The following is a 17,901-nucleotide window of genomic DNA, read 5'->3' as shown; positions in this document are numbered from 1 at the left end:
CTGTATTTATAATGTATTTTTTTTTTTTACTGTGAGCAAATTTATTACTTTTGTAATTAGGAAAAATATTAAGGTGATGGGATAGTTCACGTTGTCCCAATTCCTAACGGTCATGCCACCACTTCCCCACTGCTGGCTGTGACAGACCCTGGCCATGAGGTGGCAGGTGGGGAGCAACCAGGGTCCTGAGGAATGCAAGGAGAGGGGCTTCCTTCCGGGTTTCTCACTGGATCTTTCTTTCTCACTTTGGTGGGCAGGAGTGTGAATTCCCAAGCACGGCCTCTGAAAGTGACGATGCGGTATGTTATTTGCCAGGAGAAGCCAAGTGCCAACGTGTCTGAGACGGACACAAAGACAGGGACACGACAACTTTGGACTTCGAGCTGCACGGGGCAGACCTGGCAGACAAGTTTCATGTGGAGTATCATCTCCAATCAGCTAGACATGACTGCCTGAAACTGGGGTCATACGACGATTTCCACCATGAGCAGTAGAGGGAGCGATGGGATGGATGGGTGGGGTGGCAGCAGAGGCTTTCCTAAGTGCAAGTTCAGGATAAGTCAGACCTGGGCACACACACGCTCTGTGATTCATTCAATCATTCAACAAAATCTCATCAGTCCCAGGTCTCTGCTGAGACAGGAGCCGCAATGATGAGGCAGCCGTGGGTGGTGTCAGAAGGGGGCTGAGGATGATGGAGAGGTACAGACAGCACACCACACAAGGGGACATTCTACAAGACAACTGTCTAGACTTTAAAAAAAAAAAAAAAGGTCATCATTCAAAACAAAAGGCAAAGAGAACTGTTTTGGACTGAAAGGTACAAAGGAAGCAATAGCCAAATGCGCTGTGAACATGGCTTGGATCCTAGAACAAAATCCTAGCTAGAAGAGAGAGTTTAAAGTCAACTGAGTAAATTTAAACATGGAATGCATGTGAAATACTACTGAATTAATGCTATTATTCCTAAAAGTGATAATGTTAATGCAGTTACAGAGAGACTCTTTAAGCTTAGGGATACAAGCCGAGATTTTTTAGAAGTGAAGGGATGTGTGGCACCTGCAGCTTATTCTCAAATGATTTAACAACAATAAAAATGAGGAGAAGAAAGGGCAAACAGGGCACAATATTGAGTGAATCATCATACTACTCTTTTAACTCTTCCATGGGTTTTACTGTATTCAATTTAAAAGCTGGAGAAAGGGGTGCTGGGTGGCTCAGTCGGTTAAGCGTCTGACTGTTGATTTGGCTCAGGTCATGATCCCAGGGTCATGGGATCAAGCCCCGTGTCAGAATCCAGCCTGAGTTTCTCTCTCTCTCTCTCTCTCTCTCTCTCTCTCTCTCCCTTTGCCCCTCTTCCCTGCTCATGCTCTCTTTCTCTTAAAAAAAGGGGGGGAAAAAGCTGGAGAGCAAAACACAAGTCACAGATATTTACATTTATGGTACAGTCTGACAGGCAATAGGAAGAAGAACCAAATGTACTACTGGTGAGGCGAAGGCGACAACTGGCACATACTGAGCACTTGCCTGGGCCACGCGCCACACTCGGCGCCTCCGTGCAAGTCTGCCGGCACCTTCGCGGCAGCCCGAGCGGCAGGTCCTGTCATCACCCTCAGTTTCCAGATGGGCGTAAGGCGGAACGATTCTAAACCGGGCCTAACTGCAGATCTGAAGCTCTGTATCACTAGCCCAAAATGTCTGTCCCAGCGAATCTGGTTCTTTACGTGCGTCAGGAGAAAATGCTGCGTGAGCCCCCAAACAGGGGAATAATTAAATAATCTATTTTACCGAACGTCGTGCGGCAACTGAACGTTGCATTTTTGAGGGAGATCCTCTCTGCTTGCTTGATGGGATGCTACCCAGCTCGTGCATACTTAGTAAAACTACTTAGTAAAACTATTTAGATCTTCACACTAAAAAAAAAAAGCCATATCTTCACAGACTCACAAAACAATGTCTGATTTAAAAAGCAGTGATTCTCGGGGCACCTGGGTGGCTCAGTTGGTTGAGAGTCCGACTTTGGCTCAGGTCGTGATCTCATGGCTCCTGAGTTTGAGGCCCGCATCAGGCTCTGTACTGACAGCTGGGACCCTGGAGTCTGCTTTGGATTCTGGGTCTCCCCCTCACTCTGCGCCTCCCCCTCTAGAACTTGGTCTCTCTCCCCAAAATAAACAAACCTTGAAAAAAAATTTTTTAAAAAGCAGTGATTCTCAGGGCGCCTGGGTGACTCAGTTAGTTGAGCATCTGACTTCGACTCAGGTTGTGATCTCATGGTTCGTGAGTTTGAGTCCCACATCAGGCTCTGTGTTGACGGCTCAGAGCCTGGAGCCTGCTTCGGATTCTGCGTCTCCTTCTCTCTCTGCCCCTCTCCTGTTCGCACTGTCTCTCTTTCTCTCTCTCTCTCTCAAAACCTGAATAAACATTAAAAAAATTAAAAAAATAAATAAATAAAAAGCAGAGACTCTCAAAAAATGGTCGTTCAACCCACCTCTTGGTTACTGAATTCTTTCCTTGCAGGAAAATAGGAGTAGGTAAGCTGGTAAAGTCAGGGCTCTTTTGCCTCATCTAAGTTATGCTAAAAAAATTTTTGAGAACTATCATACCACATATTATGTAGATATGTAAATATAATATTTATATGTAAATATAACGTGCATTATGTAATTATGTAAAAATAAAAATCGACACACACATACAGAGAAATAAGACTATCAGGAACTGTATCAGACTATTAACAGTGGTTTCACGAAGTGGAAGATCAACGACTCTTTAAATCCTTTTTCACAGTTTTTGGCTTTTGTTGAATTTCTACAATGAACATGCTTTAATTTTACTAAGAAGAAAAAAATCCTTCCAGGGAAAAGAACACACCCCCCCCCCCAACACACATGCTAAATTAAATTCACAGATTCCATGTTTAACTTTTTTCCCTGAAATTCTATAAAAGTACAAACCAATGCCAAAGAGGGGAAGTATGTGATCAAACTTTAAAAGGACAAAGAAAACAAAGAAGAAAACAATGGAATTAAGGTATTCCAGCCTGAAGACCACTCATTTAATCAACGGGTAATGTATGTTGTGTACCACACTTTCAGAAGACAAGGAGAGCAGAGAATCCTGTTCCCAGGAAGTGAAAACATGCTTGAGAACTACCGGGGAGGTTGCATCCAACAGCTACTGGGGGTGGGGCAGTCTTGAAGAATGAGGACAAGTTCCAGAGGCAAGGAGGAATGTGGGATACATTTCAAACCACACGAAGAACCCATGCAAAGCAGCAAAATACAAAGAAATCCTGCTTGTATTCTTGCAAAAGTAATTTTTTTAAGTTTATTTATTTTGAGAGAGGAACAGTATAAGCAGGGGAGGGGCAGAGAGAGAGAGAGAGAGAGAGAAAGAGAGAGAGAGAGAGAGAGAGAGAGAGAGAGAAAGAAAGAGAGAGAGAGAGAGAGAAAGAGGAAGACGGGGGGCAGGAAGGCGGGCAGACAACCATAACAGCACCAGGCATGGGAGGAGGCAAGACTGCTGAGGCCGGCACCTGGTAGGCAATGAGGCAGTAAAAAGAGGTTTTTAGTAGAGGAACCGTCATATAATCAAGACGAGGGGGGTGATGGTGGGGAAGCAAAAATGAAACAGAGAGGATAGAGCCGAGAGATGAGGAAGTAGAAGTGACAGACTTGGGAACTGATCGGAGGTGATCCTGAAGCTCCAAGCCTTTTGGTGACAGGGCGGACAGTGGCACAGTCTAAGAGAACTTTAAGAAAAGCAGCAGCTTGGCAGTGGCTGGTGGTAAAGCCTCATACCCAAAAGGACTCATAAATCCAAGGGCAAGAAGAGGTATAATTTTGTCATCGGATACCGAAAAGTGGGGGCACCTGGGTGGCTCAGTTGGTCAGGTGTCCGATTCGTGGTTTCAGCTCACATCATGATCTCGCGGTTCGTGGGTTCGAGCCCCGTGTCGGGCTCGGCACTGGCAGTGCGGAGCCTGCTTGGGACCCTCTCTCTCTCCCCCTCCCCTGCTCATGCTCGCTCGCTCTCTTTCTCAAAATAAATAAACTTGAACTGCAAAAAAAAAAGCGAATCGGTCTAAGAGCGAGAGAAGCAAGGTGTGGGAGGGGTTGGTCAAGACCACTGCTGTGCCCAGCTAGGGCGCATGTGGGTGACACTGAGGCACCCTGTGCTACCACAGGCAAGCCACTTGAGGAGGCCGTTCACAAAAGGCTCCCCCTACAAAGGGAAGGCTCCCCCTGGTACGAGAATATGCCAACTGATCAACGCTGAAGGAACCAGGGAGTCAAACGATGGGGAGAGAGTGGCTCTGCCGTGGAGAAGCTCGGCCCACACCGCCACCTTAACCAAGGGGTCCAAGTGAACGTTACCGGCGATGGGTCAAACTGCCATCATGTGTCACATGGTGCGATGCACCGACAAGGACACAGCATCGCTTCCCTGCTGTTTCTGCCCAAGGTGCAAATAGGAACTTAATCGTGAGGAAAACACCCAAAAAACAAACAAAAACCCAAAAAAATGCCAAACTGAGGAGGAACGTCCTACAAAATAACTAATCTGTAGTTCAAACTATTGAGGCCATGAAAAACAGACTAAAAACTGTTCTAGATTGAAAGAGCCTCGAGACTCGACGACTAAACCTAACATGTGGTCCAGGATTAGCTCCTGGGCCCAAAATATTTTTGTGTTTTGCCATAAAGGACATTAACGGGACAACTAATGAAATGAAAACAGAGGACAGGTTAGCGTTGGGTCAATGTTTACGTCCTAATTTTGATAACCGCACGGTGGTTACGTAAGAGAATGTTTTTAGGAATTACCCACTGAGGTAGTTAGAAGTAAAGCTGCATCAGATCTGCAAACTTTCAAATATTTCAGACAGTTATCTATATAGAAAGAATGGTGTGGGGGAAAGTGCTAAAACACTAACACTGAAGGAACCTGGGAATTTTTGTAACTTCCAATTTGTTTAAACTTGTAATTTTTCCAATAAATCGAAAATACTTTGAAAATAAAGGTAAGGATGGGGCGCCTGGGTGGCGCAGTCGGTTAAGCGTCCGACTTCAGCCAGGTCACGATCTCGCGGTCCGGGAGTTCGAGCCCCGCGTCGGGCTCTGGGCTGATGGCTCGGAGCCTGGAGCCTGTTTCCGATTCTGTGTCTCCCTCTCTCTCTGCCCCTCCCCCATTCATGCTCTGTCTCTCTCTGTCCCAAAAATAAATAAAAAACGTTGAAAAAAAAAATTAAAAAAAAAAAAAAAAGAAAATAAAGGTAAGGAGAAAGCAACCTTCCCCTCCCCCAGAATGACACAGGGTATCTTTCTGAAGTGCTAGGTCAACATGTAAAGGCCTCAATCACCTGAATTGGACCTTTGTGCAGTTTTTCCTCTTGCACAAGGGAGAAGTGCCAGAAAGAAACTGATCTATAAAACCAGTGTCAAAAAGATGGACACTGACAAAAGTGTCCCCATTCTGGGGACAGAACGGACTAAACAAAGCTGCAGATCTGCTGTTAGATTAGGCAAAGTGTTCACCCGTGATTCAACCCTGGTGTGTTGCAGAGAAAACCCCGGAAATAACCACGAAGTCTGCTTTAGCAGGCTTCAACTTGAAACCTATTTTCCCTGATTTGGCACATCCTACGTAAATATTAACACCGTCACGCAGCTTACTAGGATGCTGCTGAAATTATCTGCAGCACCCACGGGCTGTGCACACCATACGATACTTAACATCATTGCAGGGAACACCGGGATCAGAGCACAGAGGGAGGCTCTAACCCCTACTTTGGTTTCAAATTGTTTAAACCCATATTCTTGAGCTCAACTACTAATGCTAATGCCCAAGAACTGACCTAACCATGCACCCGCTTAGACTACCTTCTCCTCAAAGCTCATCGGCTCTGAGAGCATCCAGGAGAAAACCAAACCAAGGGACACGATGGCAAAAGGGAGGCCAAAGAGACACGTTATGAGAACACTTAATGAACAAATAAATGTTTTCAATACAGGCACAAATTTGTCACTTCGAGAACGATGCAGAAAACATTAAGACAGTTGTTCTTTGCAGTAACACCAAGTTGTCAGTGGAGTTGAAATACAGCTGCCTGACCAGAAGATATCCAAGGATCCTTGCTGGGCTTTTTTTACCCCAGGGAAAAAATTCTATCAATAATGAATCCCAGGCGCCTGATCAAAGGCCAAGGTCTGCAACAGTCACGACTACTCCTTCGTTTTATTAAGCCAAAGTTCATTACCATTTGTGCCCAGGACAGGGCTGCGGACACAATGGTAACATGCCCCTTTCCCTGCCCTCAAGCGGCTGACAGATCTTCGAGGCCACAGACAAACAGGGTGGGTGCTCTGACAGGGAGCTGAGGGAGCACAGAGAAAGCACCTAACCAGCCACAGCTGCAGGCCTGAAAACACGCCGGTTGGTGCACGGAAAGGTCTCACGGATCCCGTACAACAGCCGCAAAACTACACGCAGATGGAGACCCATAAGTCTGACAGCTGTCCAGACTGCTCAGCTCCTTCTCAGAAAGCATCTCACACTTAAGGAGAGCTGATCCCAGAGTCTCCAGATGGCTCAGCTCGCCAGAAAGTAGCCCGTAGACAGTGAAAGCCATGATCAGCTCTGAGGTAACAACACTCTTACCTGTGGCTTCAATGTACTCAATACATCTCTCAATAAACACAGGGATGGGCTTCTCTGGAGTCACGACAGTTGTCAAGGGCACCCCAAAATAGTTACTCTCCCAGGTTGCCTTTGTGATGGACGGCCGGGGTTTGGGCTTTGGTTTCTGTACAGGAAAGAGAAAAGAAAGCATAAAACAAAAACAAAGTGAATATCAACATGCAACTTAAACATCAGCTAAAGCTTCCAGAAGGGAATTCACAGTGGTGTGGAAACTGCTGGGAAGACTCCAAGCAGGATAGAGATCCATTTGCTCATCTCACTAATTTTGTATTTTCCAGCCTCCAAATATCACACAAGATGCCAGCCAGTTGACACACAGTCACACCCTGAGTGTGAGACTGCATTATCAACACAAAGGTGTTTAGAAGAAGCAGGCCATGTTGAGTTAATAACAACGAGATGGCTATCCACATCCTTTATCAGGGGTGCCCTGGAGTAAACAGGAAGTTTTCCAAACATCCCACATGGATAATGAATGTCATACACTCAAGACGGCTAAAATCTTTAAAAAGATAAAAGATGGAATGGAGAATGAGTAATTTCCTCTTTCCAGAAAAGAAATAGAGCATGTGTTCTGCTACGGCTGAAAGCTCCAAATGAGAATTCCCTTCCATACATTAGCCCGGGGTTAATTCTCAATGGCTTCCGAATCAGGAAAGGGTAAAACCAACTGAGCAAACATGACAAAGAAGGTAATACTTGTCTCTTCTTTCCCAGCAGCCCCCTTCCTCCGGAGCAGGAGCAGCGGCAACCACTTGAGAGCTCACCGTGTACCAAGCCAGGTCCCAAATATTACTTCTTTTAAAGCTCACGACATTCTGTTGAATCAAGGAAAAGTGTCCCACGTGCCTAAGTCACACAACTAGTAAGTCATAGTGCTGGGATTCAAACCCAGGAGGGTCTGTCTCCAAAGCTCAGGCTCATAGACCTCTCTGAGATATTCTGCTCCAAAATTATTCAATCCTTTTATTTTGAAGCTCACATGAGGAAAAAATGCTCTGAACGGTAAATTTCCTAAAAGTGACAAAAACGTACCTGAAATTCTGGACTTTTGTTAAAATATCTACTAAGGAAAAGGGTAACCAAACAGGAGCAAGGTAAATGGACCCAGGTATAGCTCCAGCAATTCAGTTTCATGTCCAAGTTAACGAGATGAATTTAGAGGGCAGATTTATTACAAATATACGCAACCCATAAACTTGAAAGTATTTAGGGATCTTTGCATAAAATCCACTGGAGGGACAACTAACTAGCCAGGGTCAACCATTCGCATTCCTCATCCTGCCCATCTTCGTTCCTTCTGGTACCTCTATTTATATGGGAACAAATCGCTTCCTGTTTAGTCTGAGATTCTCAGAGGACTTCCTGTGCAAACAAGTACCAAAGAAAAAGAACAACTGAGAAGAAAACGTACACGAAAGAAGGCACAAGCCCATCTCTAAGCTGGTTGACATTGCCTGCAATGACCACCAAAAGGCAAAGACCATCCACTCTACACAGAGCCTGTTAACTGGGTCAGTCTGGAAGACTGTACCGCCATGCGAATGGATCTTGGCGTTCCAGAGAAGAACCACAAAGCCTCCACGAGGCTCACCCCTGCCCCTGTCCCACTCCTCATCAATGCAGCCACACCGCCTCTCAGATTGCAGGGAGTGGCCACTGTTCCTTCCCCTTCCAGACTGCCTGCCAGAGGCAAACAGGCTCAGACCTAGACTTTTTACCAAAGAAGTAAGGAAAAGCAAATGAGTGATTTATGATGTATCTTTACACGAGATAATTTAACCAATCTAGACTCTCTCCCTGACATCTTCTATTTATATGAAGTATAACATAAAGAATTTAAGATCTGAAATCTTAGCAGACCTGGGTCTGAATCCTGACAGACAAGTCCTGTGACTCTGGGTAAGTGACTTATTAGCATCTCAGGGACAGGGCCTCCTCACAAGGTGGTCTTGAGGGTGAAATGTGGGCGACTGGCTCAGTGCCTAGCCTCACAGTAGCCATCCAGTAATTCAAGGAAAGAGAGGGGTGAGTGCTTCTGTTGTCACACGTTGTGGCAACCGGATAACCATGAGTCAAGCCATGCTCTCCCTTAAAAATGCCATACAGTTTAAATTATTAGCTACAGATTCTGAATATACAAGGAAGACCATCTGGATTTCAGCGACATTCTTTTTATCAGTCTCAGTCTTGCAGAATTTCCCTGTCAAAACTGACAACAGTATTGTTCTTCAATAAAACTGATGCTTCCAAATAAATTGTTAAGGAATAAAAAATGGAACTTTTTTTCTAATCACCATAAGGCCTTCTTTTTCTTAAATTAAGTTTACTTTTATCTTTACATTTTCATTTATTTTGAGAGAGAGAGAACAAGCAGGGGAGGGGCAGAGAGAGAGAGAGGGAGAGAGAGAGAGAGAGACAAAATCCCAAGCAGGCTCTGCACTGTCAGCGCAGAGCTGATGTGGGGCTTGAACTCACAAACCATGAGATCATGACCTGAGCTGAAACTGAGAGTCAGACGCTTAACCAACTGAGACACCCAGACGCCCCTAACCAAGCCTTCTAACCATAGTTCTAGTAAACGATCAATTTTAATCTTATACTTCCTTCCTCCACCTTCTCAATACCAGAACAAGATGATGAGGTGTGTTCTAACAATCTAAGTTAACTAGAAACTTTACCATCTATCAACTGAATACTGTGTACTGGACCCTTGCTTAAGTTCCTTAGATGTATTATTTCATTCCAGACTCACAACAGCTCCAGGGGTGTGGGGTTAATAACTCCATTTTACAGATGAAGTGGAGTCGTAGAAAAATTCAGTTACTTGCCCAAGTCAGTTTTGACTACAAAACTTGCTCTCTTAACCACTATGGTTCACGGCCCTTCCCTGAAAGGTCCTGAGAGAGGCAGAATGAATAAGTGGATAGCTGAATAAATGATTAAGGGTACACCGACAATCTGGAGAGTTTCTAAGGTAATAGAGGCCCACTCACATAAAATACCAGGGATCTTTAAGCTGGAAAAGGAAGGAATGGAGCATTATGACAACTATTTCATACAACTATAGGACTATCTCTTGGAAAGAGAGATTATTTTATATGATTCCAAAGGGTTATGCTGAAAGAGATAAGAAGAGAACACAGGCAATTTTGGCCTTAAATATAAAGAGAAATTTAAAAAACAAAATCCCCAGGTGTTTAAACAGGAAGGGACTGCTCTGTATAAATATTCCAAGCACAGGTTGCAAACTACATACCTCTGCCACACCACTGTCAAGGAGATTCTTCCATTCGATGGAAGACTAAATTGGATACTGCCCTTATGCCTCTCGTCCCAAAGAATCCAAGACCCTAGTTCAGTGCTTCAACTTACAAAATGCAGAAATGGAGAGTAAGCTTTAACAACAGGATCAACTCCCGTTACTAAATGACATGGATTCTCCCTCTCAGATTTAAACAAACCCTGGTTTATCGAATGTCAAAACACCTCCTAGAAGTAAGTGAAGGCTCTGTAGGGTGTCACAAAATTAGGACGGGGATTCTTGCACACCGAATTCTAAACCTTTCCAGTAAGGAAATCAGACTTTGTGGTACACACTAAGAGGTGGGCCAGATTGTCAGTATGACAAACAACACATCAGGCACCTGAAGGGTTACTGGGCACATGTCAGATGGAAACGCCACTCTTGTGAGTGGCCTGCCAGCTGTCTCAGTCCCCGGTCAGACGTGGGTCGCTCATTATGGAGTCCCTGGGGCCCTCCAAGCAGCAGGCTCTTGGAGAGGAGAAAGTAACACCATCCCAACATCAATCTTCTTTCGAGGGCACTCACAGAGCAGGCTGAATTGAAAAAAAGCATCTAGCCAGAGGAGACCAAGCCCTGAGAATAATCTACACATCTGTGCCTCTAAGTTTAGAGTCTTATTGGGTCAAAAATGGAAACCAGTGATTAATCTGGAGTGGCCATGTGCAGGCCACTGCTAGGTACTTTGCACAATTACCTGAAACCTTACAACCATCTTCAGGGTAAGGGTTATTAGCACCATTTTACAGGTGAGAAATCAAGCTCTGAGAGAGTCACACCCAGCACTGAGAGAGCCAGGCTCCAGAGGCTAGTGATCTATAAACACCAAAGCCCCTTTTTCCCCTACGTGAACTCTATGATGAAATGACAAAAACCAAGGACCGGGTCAGTCTGAACCACCTTCATCTTGTTCTTTTGGATGGATCTATTTTTTGAACGAGCAACACAGTGCATTGTTCTTTACTTCGGTTTCCTTAAAAACAGGCCCGATTCTTAGTCTTGATAATACCCAGGTGGCAAAGGAAACAAAGAAACGAACCAATAGTTTCTGCCAGGACGGCACTGCAAAGAGACGGTGGTTGGAATTTCCCACTGGCCCCTTGGCTTTCGAAACAAGAAAAGAGCATAAAGGGAAACTCCCAACTCTGGTGGAGTAGGAAGACATCTGTAAGCCCACGGGGGTCCCTCTGGAGTCCACGGGGACAAGAAAAAGGTTCGAATGCCATGCGAAGAATGAGAAGCGACTGACAGAAGGGCCCTTTCTATCAGGCTGCAAGATGAGTGGGTTCCAGGGCCTGATATGCAGTAGGCACTCCATAAATTTCCTGAACAAAAACAGTTTCCAATAGTGCACAGGGCCAATATTTCTTTATATTTTTTCAAGTTTAGCTGAGATGAGGACTATCTCTGTATGCACAGAAGTTTTTCTTCTCCTAAATTGTGCTCCTTTTCCGCGGATGGAGGCGGCGAGGCTCAGAAGGTCTTATACTGGCACTACCGCCCCAGACTCCCTTTTAAAAACCAGATGAGGTAATGAATTCCCTATGTCACTGTGTGGCCACTGGATAAAGGACAGTCATTTATGTACACATGTGACTGTTACCCTACTTAACTCAGTAAGGATCTTAGCATTTTTGTTTTTTAACGAATTATGCCCAAGGTCACAGAGCAAACTAGCAGCAGGGCTAATCCCAGGACCAAAGTCCTCTATCCCCCTCAACGAACTTACAATCTAACTGGTAAAAGAAAGATATATCCCTGGCAAGCAAAGCTGATCTAGACATCAGGCTCAGTAACAACTGAGCCACAAAGGAAAAGAGTCTCCCACAGCTCCAATGGAGAGCTCAGCCATTCCTTCTGGATAAAGAACATTCTATCTTCTGTGGGAATAGCAGGTACAGCTATTTAGCGGTTTTGAGCTGACAACGTCAAATATTCTCTCCTGGTCTCTATAAAATACCTTTAATACATGTCAAATTATTTAACCAGATTTTAAAGTCAGAACATATGATCACCACAGTTGTACCACCTAGCAGTCTTTTAAATGCTTGGTAACCTATCTAATGAAGGAAATAAAAAACAGAATGCAGGTTGCTGGATTCTCTCTTTTTTTTTTTAAAGGAGGAATGCCATACACAGAATGTAGTCTGGGACAGGGATAGTGCCCTCTGAATGACAACAGTTCTCCCTCCCAAGAGTGATATTAGCAAAGCCCTCGAGAGGCCCTCCCCTCTCGCCACGGTTTGCCAAGCAGTATACTGGCTGACTCTGGATTAAGGGAAACTGGGAGGAGTCTTAACAAAAACCAAAAGATTCCATACACAACGTGACTACAGGTTTCCCCCAAAGCACCTCTTGCATTCTATATTCAACATTACAGCTTTCTGATGAGTAATGATTCGTTCTTATTTCCAACAGAGCTTCGAAAGAACCTTTTCAATTATGTTACTCACTCGTGCCCCAAATGTATTCTTGGTTAACTGGTGCTCCCTCTTCTGGCTCTGAAAAAAATCTAAGCCCAAGTTTAAGAGAAAACCTGAGGGTGGATCTGTTCTCATTGGCAAAGTCTGTTATGAAAGCACAACGCTTATTAGACTTGGTCTCCTTCACGCTGCCAGTTAGTATTACAGCCAGGTCACCCACTGTCTTGGGGCATCTTTTTTTAGGGTTGGGAAAGGAAGCAGCATAAAGTCTCTGCCTTCCTAGCATCCCTAATCCTCTCCCAGGATGGGAAAAGACATGTGCCATCCCTTCACAGGCCCCAAATCAAGCGAGACCACAGCCTGCTGCTCTAGAAAGGCATGAAGTCTAGCAAATCTGGGTCAGCCCCTGCTGCTGTCTCAGACTGAACGGCCAGTGCAACAGCGGGCTAACTAGGAAGGAGGGTCCACTAGTCCCAGGAAAGTTTTTTTTACAAACATCCTGCCTGATCCAACATTCACTGAATTCGGACCTCCCAGAGTTACAGGTCAGTTTTTATCTACTTGCCTCTTCTCAAATACTGGATAAAATGCATTCAGAAGACCTTTCTCTATGGAAGCAGAGGTGATTCTTGACTCCTGCTGAAATAATTTGGGTCCTAAAAAGATATTTCAGTATCACTAGGTGGTGGATGAGAACAAGTTGGTTCAGTGATGATCAGAGCAATTCTCTGCTCTTTGAAAACTAGATATGGGTTGCCCATTGTCATTTTTTTTTTTTTTTTTTTAAGAACAGGTGTGCTATAAGCTAAGGCCCATAGTTAAAGATAGTCTATTTTTGTCACCAAAAACACACTACAGCAGTTCTTTGGGCTTAAAATAAACTGAGAAAACGCATGACACCAGCTCAAAACAATTTCTCAAAGTTCCAGTCGCTATTTCAGTGTCCCCATGCCTTTTTTGTCCTCTACTCAACTAGACTCTGAAGCCAGAAACAAATAGCACCAGGCCATTCTTAGGGGGTAGTGTAGGGAAATGGATTTTTTTAGATAATAATCACAGTCCTTTGTCTGAAATGAACAAATTACTAGACTGACTGAGTGGTCCAAATGTGTGCCTGGCTATTGAAGATTACCATCTTTCTTGCGGGCTGGACTCTACCGACCCGGTGGAAGCGGAAGTCAGAAGAGCGGGTTCAAAAATCTCAGCTCCTCCATTTAGAAAACTACACCAACATGGGCGGCGGCAACGGGAAAAGGGCTGGTGCCGCACCTGGCGCACAGCAAGCGTTCGGTACCTCCGGGGAAGGATGAAACCCCACGGTATTTGCAACCCTGCTATCCCCGGCCTGCTTCCCCTTCACTCTCCACAGCAACCACTCTAGGTTTCTTCCACGTGTTGTTTTTTATTTTTTCTTTCTTTCCCCCAGCTCCAAGTTCCACGCTGTTTTCTCAAGAGCTCTCCCCAGAAAACCTCCACCCTCACTGCCTTTGTCCGCCTCACTCTGTAAGTCTCCATTTACACACTGTTGCCTTGGGGAGCTTTACCGGACCCTCGCTGAGGTTAAAACTCCTTGCTCTACAATCCCTTAGCACCCTGTAGCTCCTCTGTGACAGTATTCAAAATACATGTCAGCGCATATTTAAAATCCGCCATCCCTTGACGGTAAGCTAGATAAACACACCACCACGCGCAGCGCCCTCAGCACAAAGCCAGGGGTACCACTGCTCACTAAGCGTCCGTGCACTGAACTGGAGGTTTCCTTCCCAAAATGAATGAATGAGCACACGCTTTGGAGCAAAAATCCTTCTCTTAAAAGATGCAATTCTTTCAGGAATCAGAAAATCCAAGGTCAAGTAGGCCCCCCCCACCCCATCTTTAAGGCTATGGTATTTATTTGGCCTCACAGCACATTGAGTAGGCCTAGCCTTTTCTGAAGCACACACTGAGAGTCTTTCCCGAGCAGGTTACAAAGAGCTCATATTTCATACCATTCAGCTTGTCTGTCAAAATGCAACATCCCTCCCTGGGGAGCTAGCTGTCCAATTCCCCAGCTGGTTTTTATTCACACTAGAAACTTTAACTCCGTTCTAGGCCTCACAAAATGAGAGCTGTGTCCACACAAAGCCCCAACAACCAGCCGATTCACTGAATCCAATGAAATAAGCCAATTCACTGGGGGGGGACACAAACTGTCAAACTGGTTACTTGGTGCCTTATAGACCAAACAATGCGTGATTGAATTGGTTTGCTTTTTCAATAGGTTGTCTTGTCATGTGGTAGCTACAGTGAGTGAAAGATTTTCTTTATCATTCTGTTGTCTTTTTTTTTTTTAAACACAAAGATAAGAGCACATCAGATAGAAGGGTGAATAGCCAATAATGTCTTGTCTTTAAATCCATGGTCAAACACACTAAATTCAGCAACTTGAGCTTGCCCAAAAGGCACATTTTGTGGACCAAGACTCCCAGCCTGTGGTTTCTTTTTTTTTTTTTTCTTTTTTTTTTTTGGTTTTAAAATAAGACCCTGCCGGTCCTGATCTCATCTTTGCAAACGCATGATACTGTGAGACAGAGACCATGTGCAACACCAACTCTTTACAGACAAAGCGTCTATTCATGGGCCCCACTGAAGTGCAATCGTAGATTTTCAATTTCATTCAGCTGAGTGCGGAAGGCTCCCACTATGAGGGTGGGTTGCTAAATGGTTCAGCTGGGAAAAGGACCCAGAATGACAGTCAGCCTTACAGTCTTCACTTTCATTAACAGAAATGAAAGCGATTCCCTCACTCCAACTCCAATTTTACAGTAAAGAGCTAATCTAGCAAATCGGCCAAGGGAAGCTGAGCAATTTCTCTTTCTCCACATCACATCGGTACCCAGAGCACAGCTTTTTGTTGTTGTTGTTAGGGCTGTTGCTAGGGCAAGTGCTGAGAAAGCAGCTGAGTAACACACAGGGTTAAAACTTACACAAAAGGGAGGGACGATGTTGGTCCCTCAAGCCCTCAGCTAGACCAGACCAGCACTCTCCTCTCCTTGAATACGACATGCACATTTTCACCTTCAAGCTGTTCCTCACCTCTGCCACTTCTTCGGTTCTACCCACTCTTCAAGGTCTAGTTAAATAACACTGCCATACCTAACACCTGTCCGAGATGCAGTATGCTGAGTGTTTCAAGTGCAAAACCTCATTCCGTTTCTCACCACCACATGAGGAAGGTGCCACTATGTTCTCCCTTTCTGCCGAAGGGATATGGCAGGTGAATCACGTGCCCCAAGTCCCAGTGAGGAAGCGGAGGAGTCGGGATTTGGCTTTAGGCCCTCGATCCCGAGCTCCTAATCACTACACACGCTACACTACCTTCACCGCCCCCAGCGGTGGGATTTCCACTCTGCCTCCACACAGCGCCCCCTGGGCACACCACCTATTTCCAGTAGTTGTGGAGGTCTCGCTGCCTCCACTGGGAGCCACCGTCTGGGCAAGAAGGATCCGTGCCATTTCCCCAGTGGTGTCTAGCATTCTGGCACCCGGGAGGTACTAACTGTATCTTCCATGACGGACTGGCTCTCCCCACACGTCAAATAAATACTGTATTGCCGTGTCACGCCAATAAAAATCAGAAGCCAAATCCCCCACGTAGGGGTTGGCTTGGCATTCTCTGTCCTATGGTATCTTGCTTTTCCAGTAAGACAAGTGTCAGTCTGCTTTCTTAAGGCAGCAATTTTAATAGGAGGTTTGCCCGAACGAACGGGGAAGAGAATGAAGGCTGATCTCTGGATTAGGGTGACAAAGCAACTACACTCATTTCAAAGCACCATTTTCCGAGGCAGGAAAAGACAGTTTCACCTTTTACTCACACTTTCCAAAGGATACTCCTGAACTGGCTTCTGGCACGCTATGGCTCTTGGGCCAGAGGTGTCATTTTTATTTGACTTGAAGAGGTGTGGCCCGCATAACTAAGACGGGAAGTTAATCACTTCTTGCATGCTGACCCAGCAACCCAGGGTAAGGAAGTTCTAGGTTAGGAAGTGCTCTTTAAAAACAGGGTCCCCAGGGGCGCCTGGGTGGCGCAGTCGGTTAAGCGTCCGACTTCAGCCAGGTCACGATCTCGCGGTCAGTGAGTTCGAGCCCCGCGTCAGGCTCTGGGCTGATGGCTCGGAGCCTGGAGCCTGTTTCCGATTCTGTGTCTCCCTCTCTCTCTGCCCCTCCCCCATTCATGCTCTGTCTCTCTCTGTCCCAAAAATAAATAAACGTTGAAAAAAAAAAATTTAAAAAAAAAAATAATAAAAAAATAAAAACAGGGTCCCCAGCCGTCTTCGGCTGAGCCTAACGTGTGCGCTCTTTAAAGCACGGTCTGTTTGGGAATCTGTCTTAAAAACATTATCTTCAACAAGTGTTAAAAATGTAGTTAGAAGTCAGAAGATCAGTTACAACTCAGTGTGCTATTATGCCACCTTCCTAATCCTAATTCCCAGGTGTGCAAACACCCCCACAAATTAAGACTGCCAGCATTCAGATAAGCTATTCTGGTAACAGTCTTCATCAGGAGTGGAGGAGGAAGAGAAGAAAGTCAAAACGTTAAAATGTTTGGATTCCAGGATCATTAAACAGGAGAGCTTTGAGGAAATACTGGGAGGCAGGTGAGGCTAACTTCAGACTTCATAAATACGAAAGGTTTTCAATGGGTCTGCCCATTACTAACCCTTGGAGGACAAAATATTGAAGGCAGATGAAGGAATCCAAGAGAAAAAACAAGGGGAAATCAAATAGGAGAATGCCTATGATATTTATTAATGTTCAGTTCGGGGCGGGCGGGGGGGGGGGGAGGACAGAACACACAACAATGCTGCCCTGCCCTTTCTAAAATTACACAGGTGAGGAAATTCTGGAAACTCCAGCCAATGGTGACTGGGAACCACTGTGTATGCTATGAGGGAACACAAAATGAAGGTGCGCTCCCTGTGAGGGCCATGGAACCATGTTCCTCCACCTGCAAGGGCCCTCCTAACCAGTAAGAGCTGCAGAACTAGCCTCCGGGTGGTACTTACTTTACAACAGAATTGTCAACTCTAGATCCTTCTGATTTGGTACGTCTTGTAATAACATAAGTTTTTGGCATCCTTTCTTCCAAAGTTCCCTGAAATGTTTTCAGACAAGTGACTTTGTTCTCTGCTGCTTCATGGTAGGGAGAGGAGGAAAAGCTTTCAATGCAGAGAAATCCTCATTCTGTATGTCGCAAGGCTGGTCGTGGGCTAGCATATAACACACTTTTATTGTCCTGTCTCACCAAGATGTCTTTCTTTAAAAAAACAGAGGGTTTCCCTCTGCTCTAAATGGGGGGAAAAAAAAGAAAAATCTGGGAAATACCTTTTCTATCTCAAATCTTAAGCCCAAGGAGACAGGGCACTCTACTTTGTAAACCACAATTTGAAACAAGATAAAGAGGATTCACCTGCTGCTGTTTCCTCTCCATCT

General features: G+C 45.1%; 1 protein-coding gene across 1 annotated transcript in view; it reads right to left on the bottom strand.

The window, feature by feature from the left end:
- Positions 1-17,901, bottom strand: part of ARHGAP35 (Rho GTPase activating protein 35) — a 121,760-nt gene that overhangs the window by 53,872 nt on the left and 49,987 nt on the right. Inside the window, exon 3 of the mRNA XM_086690198.1 lies at positions 6,661-6,805. Within this exon, the coding sequence (XP_086546324.1) occupies positions 6,661-6,805 (145 nt within the window). The remainder of the gene's footprint in view (positions 1-6,660; positions 6,806-17,901) is intronic.

This window comes from Puma concolor, chromosome E2 (genome assembly GCF_028749965.1).
Source record: "Puma concolor isolate L17-30 chromosome E2, mPumCon1.1.hap2, whole genome shotgun sequence".
NCBI lineage: Eukaryota > Metazoa > Chordata > Mammalia > Carnivora > Felidae > Puma > Puma concolor.
The sequence above is the reverse complement of the archived record's forward strand: the minus strand, read 5'-3'. Positions and strand labels throughout refer to the sequence as shown.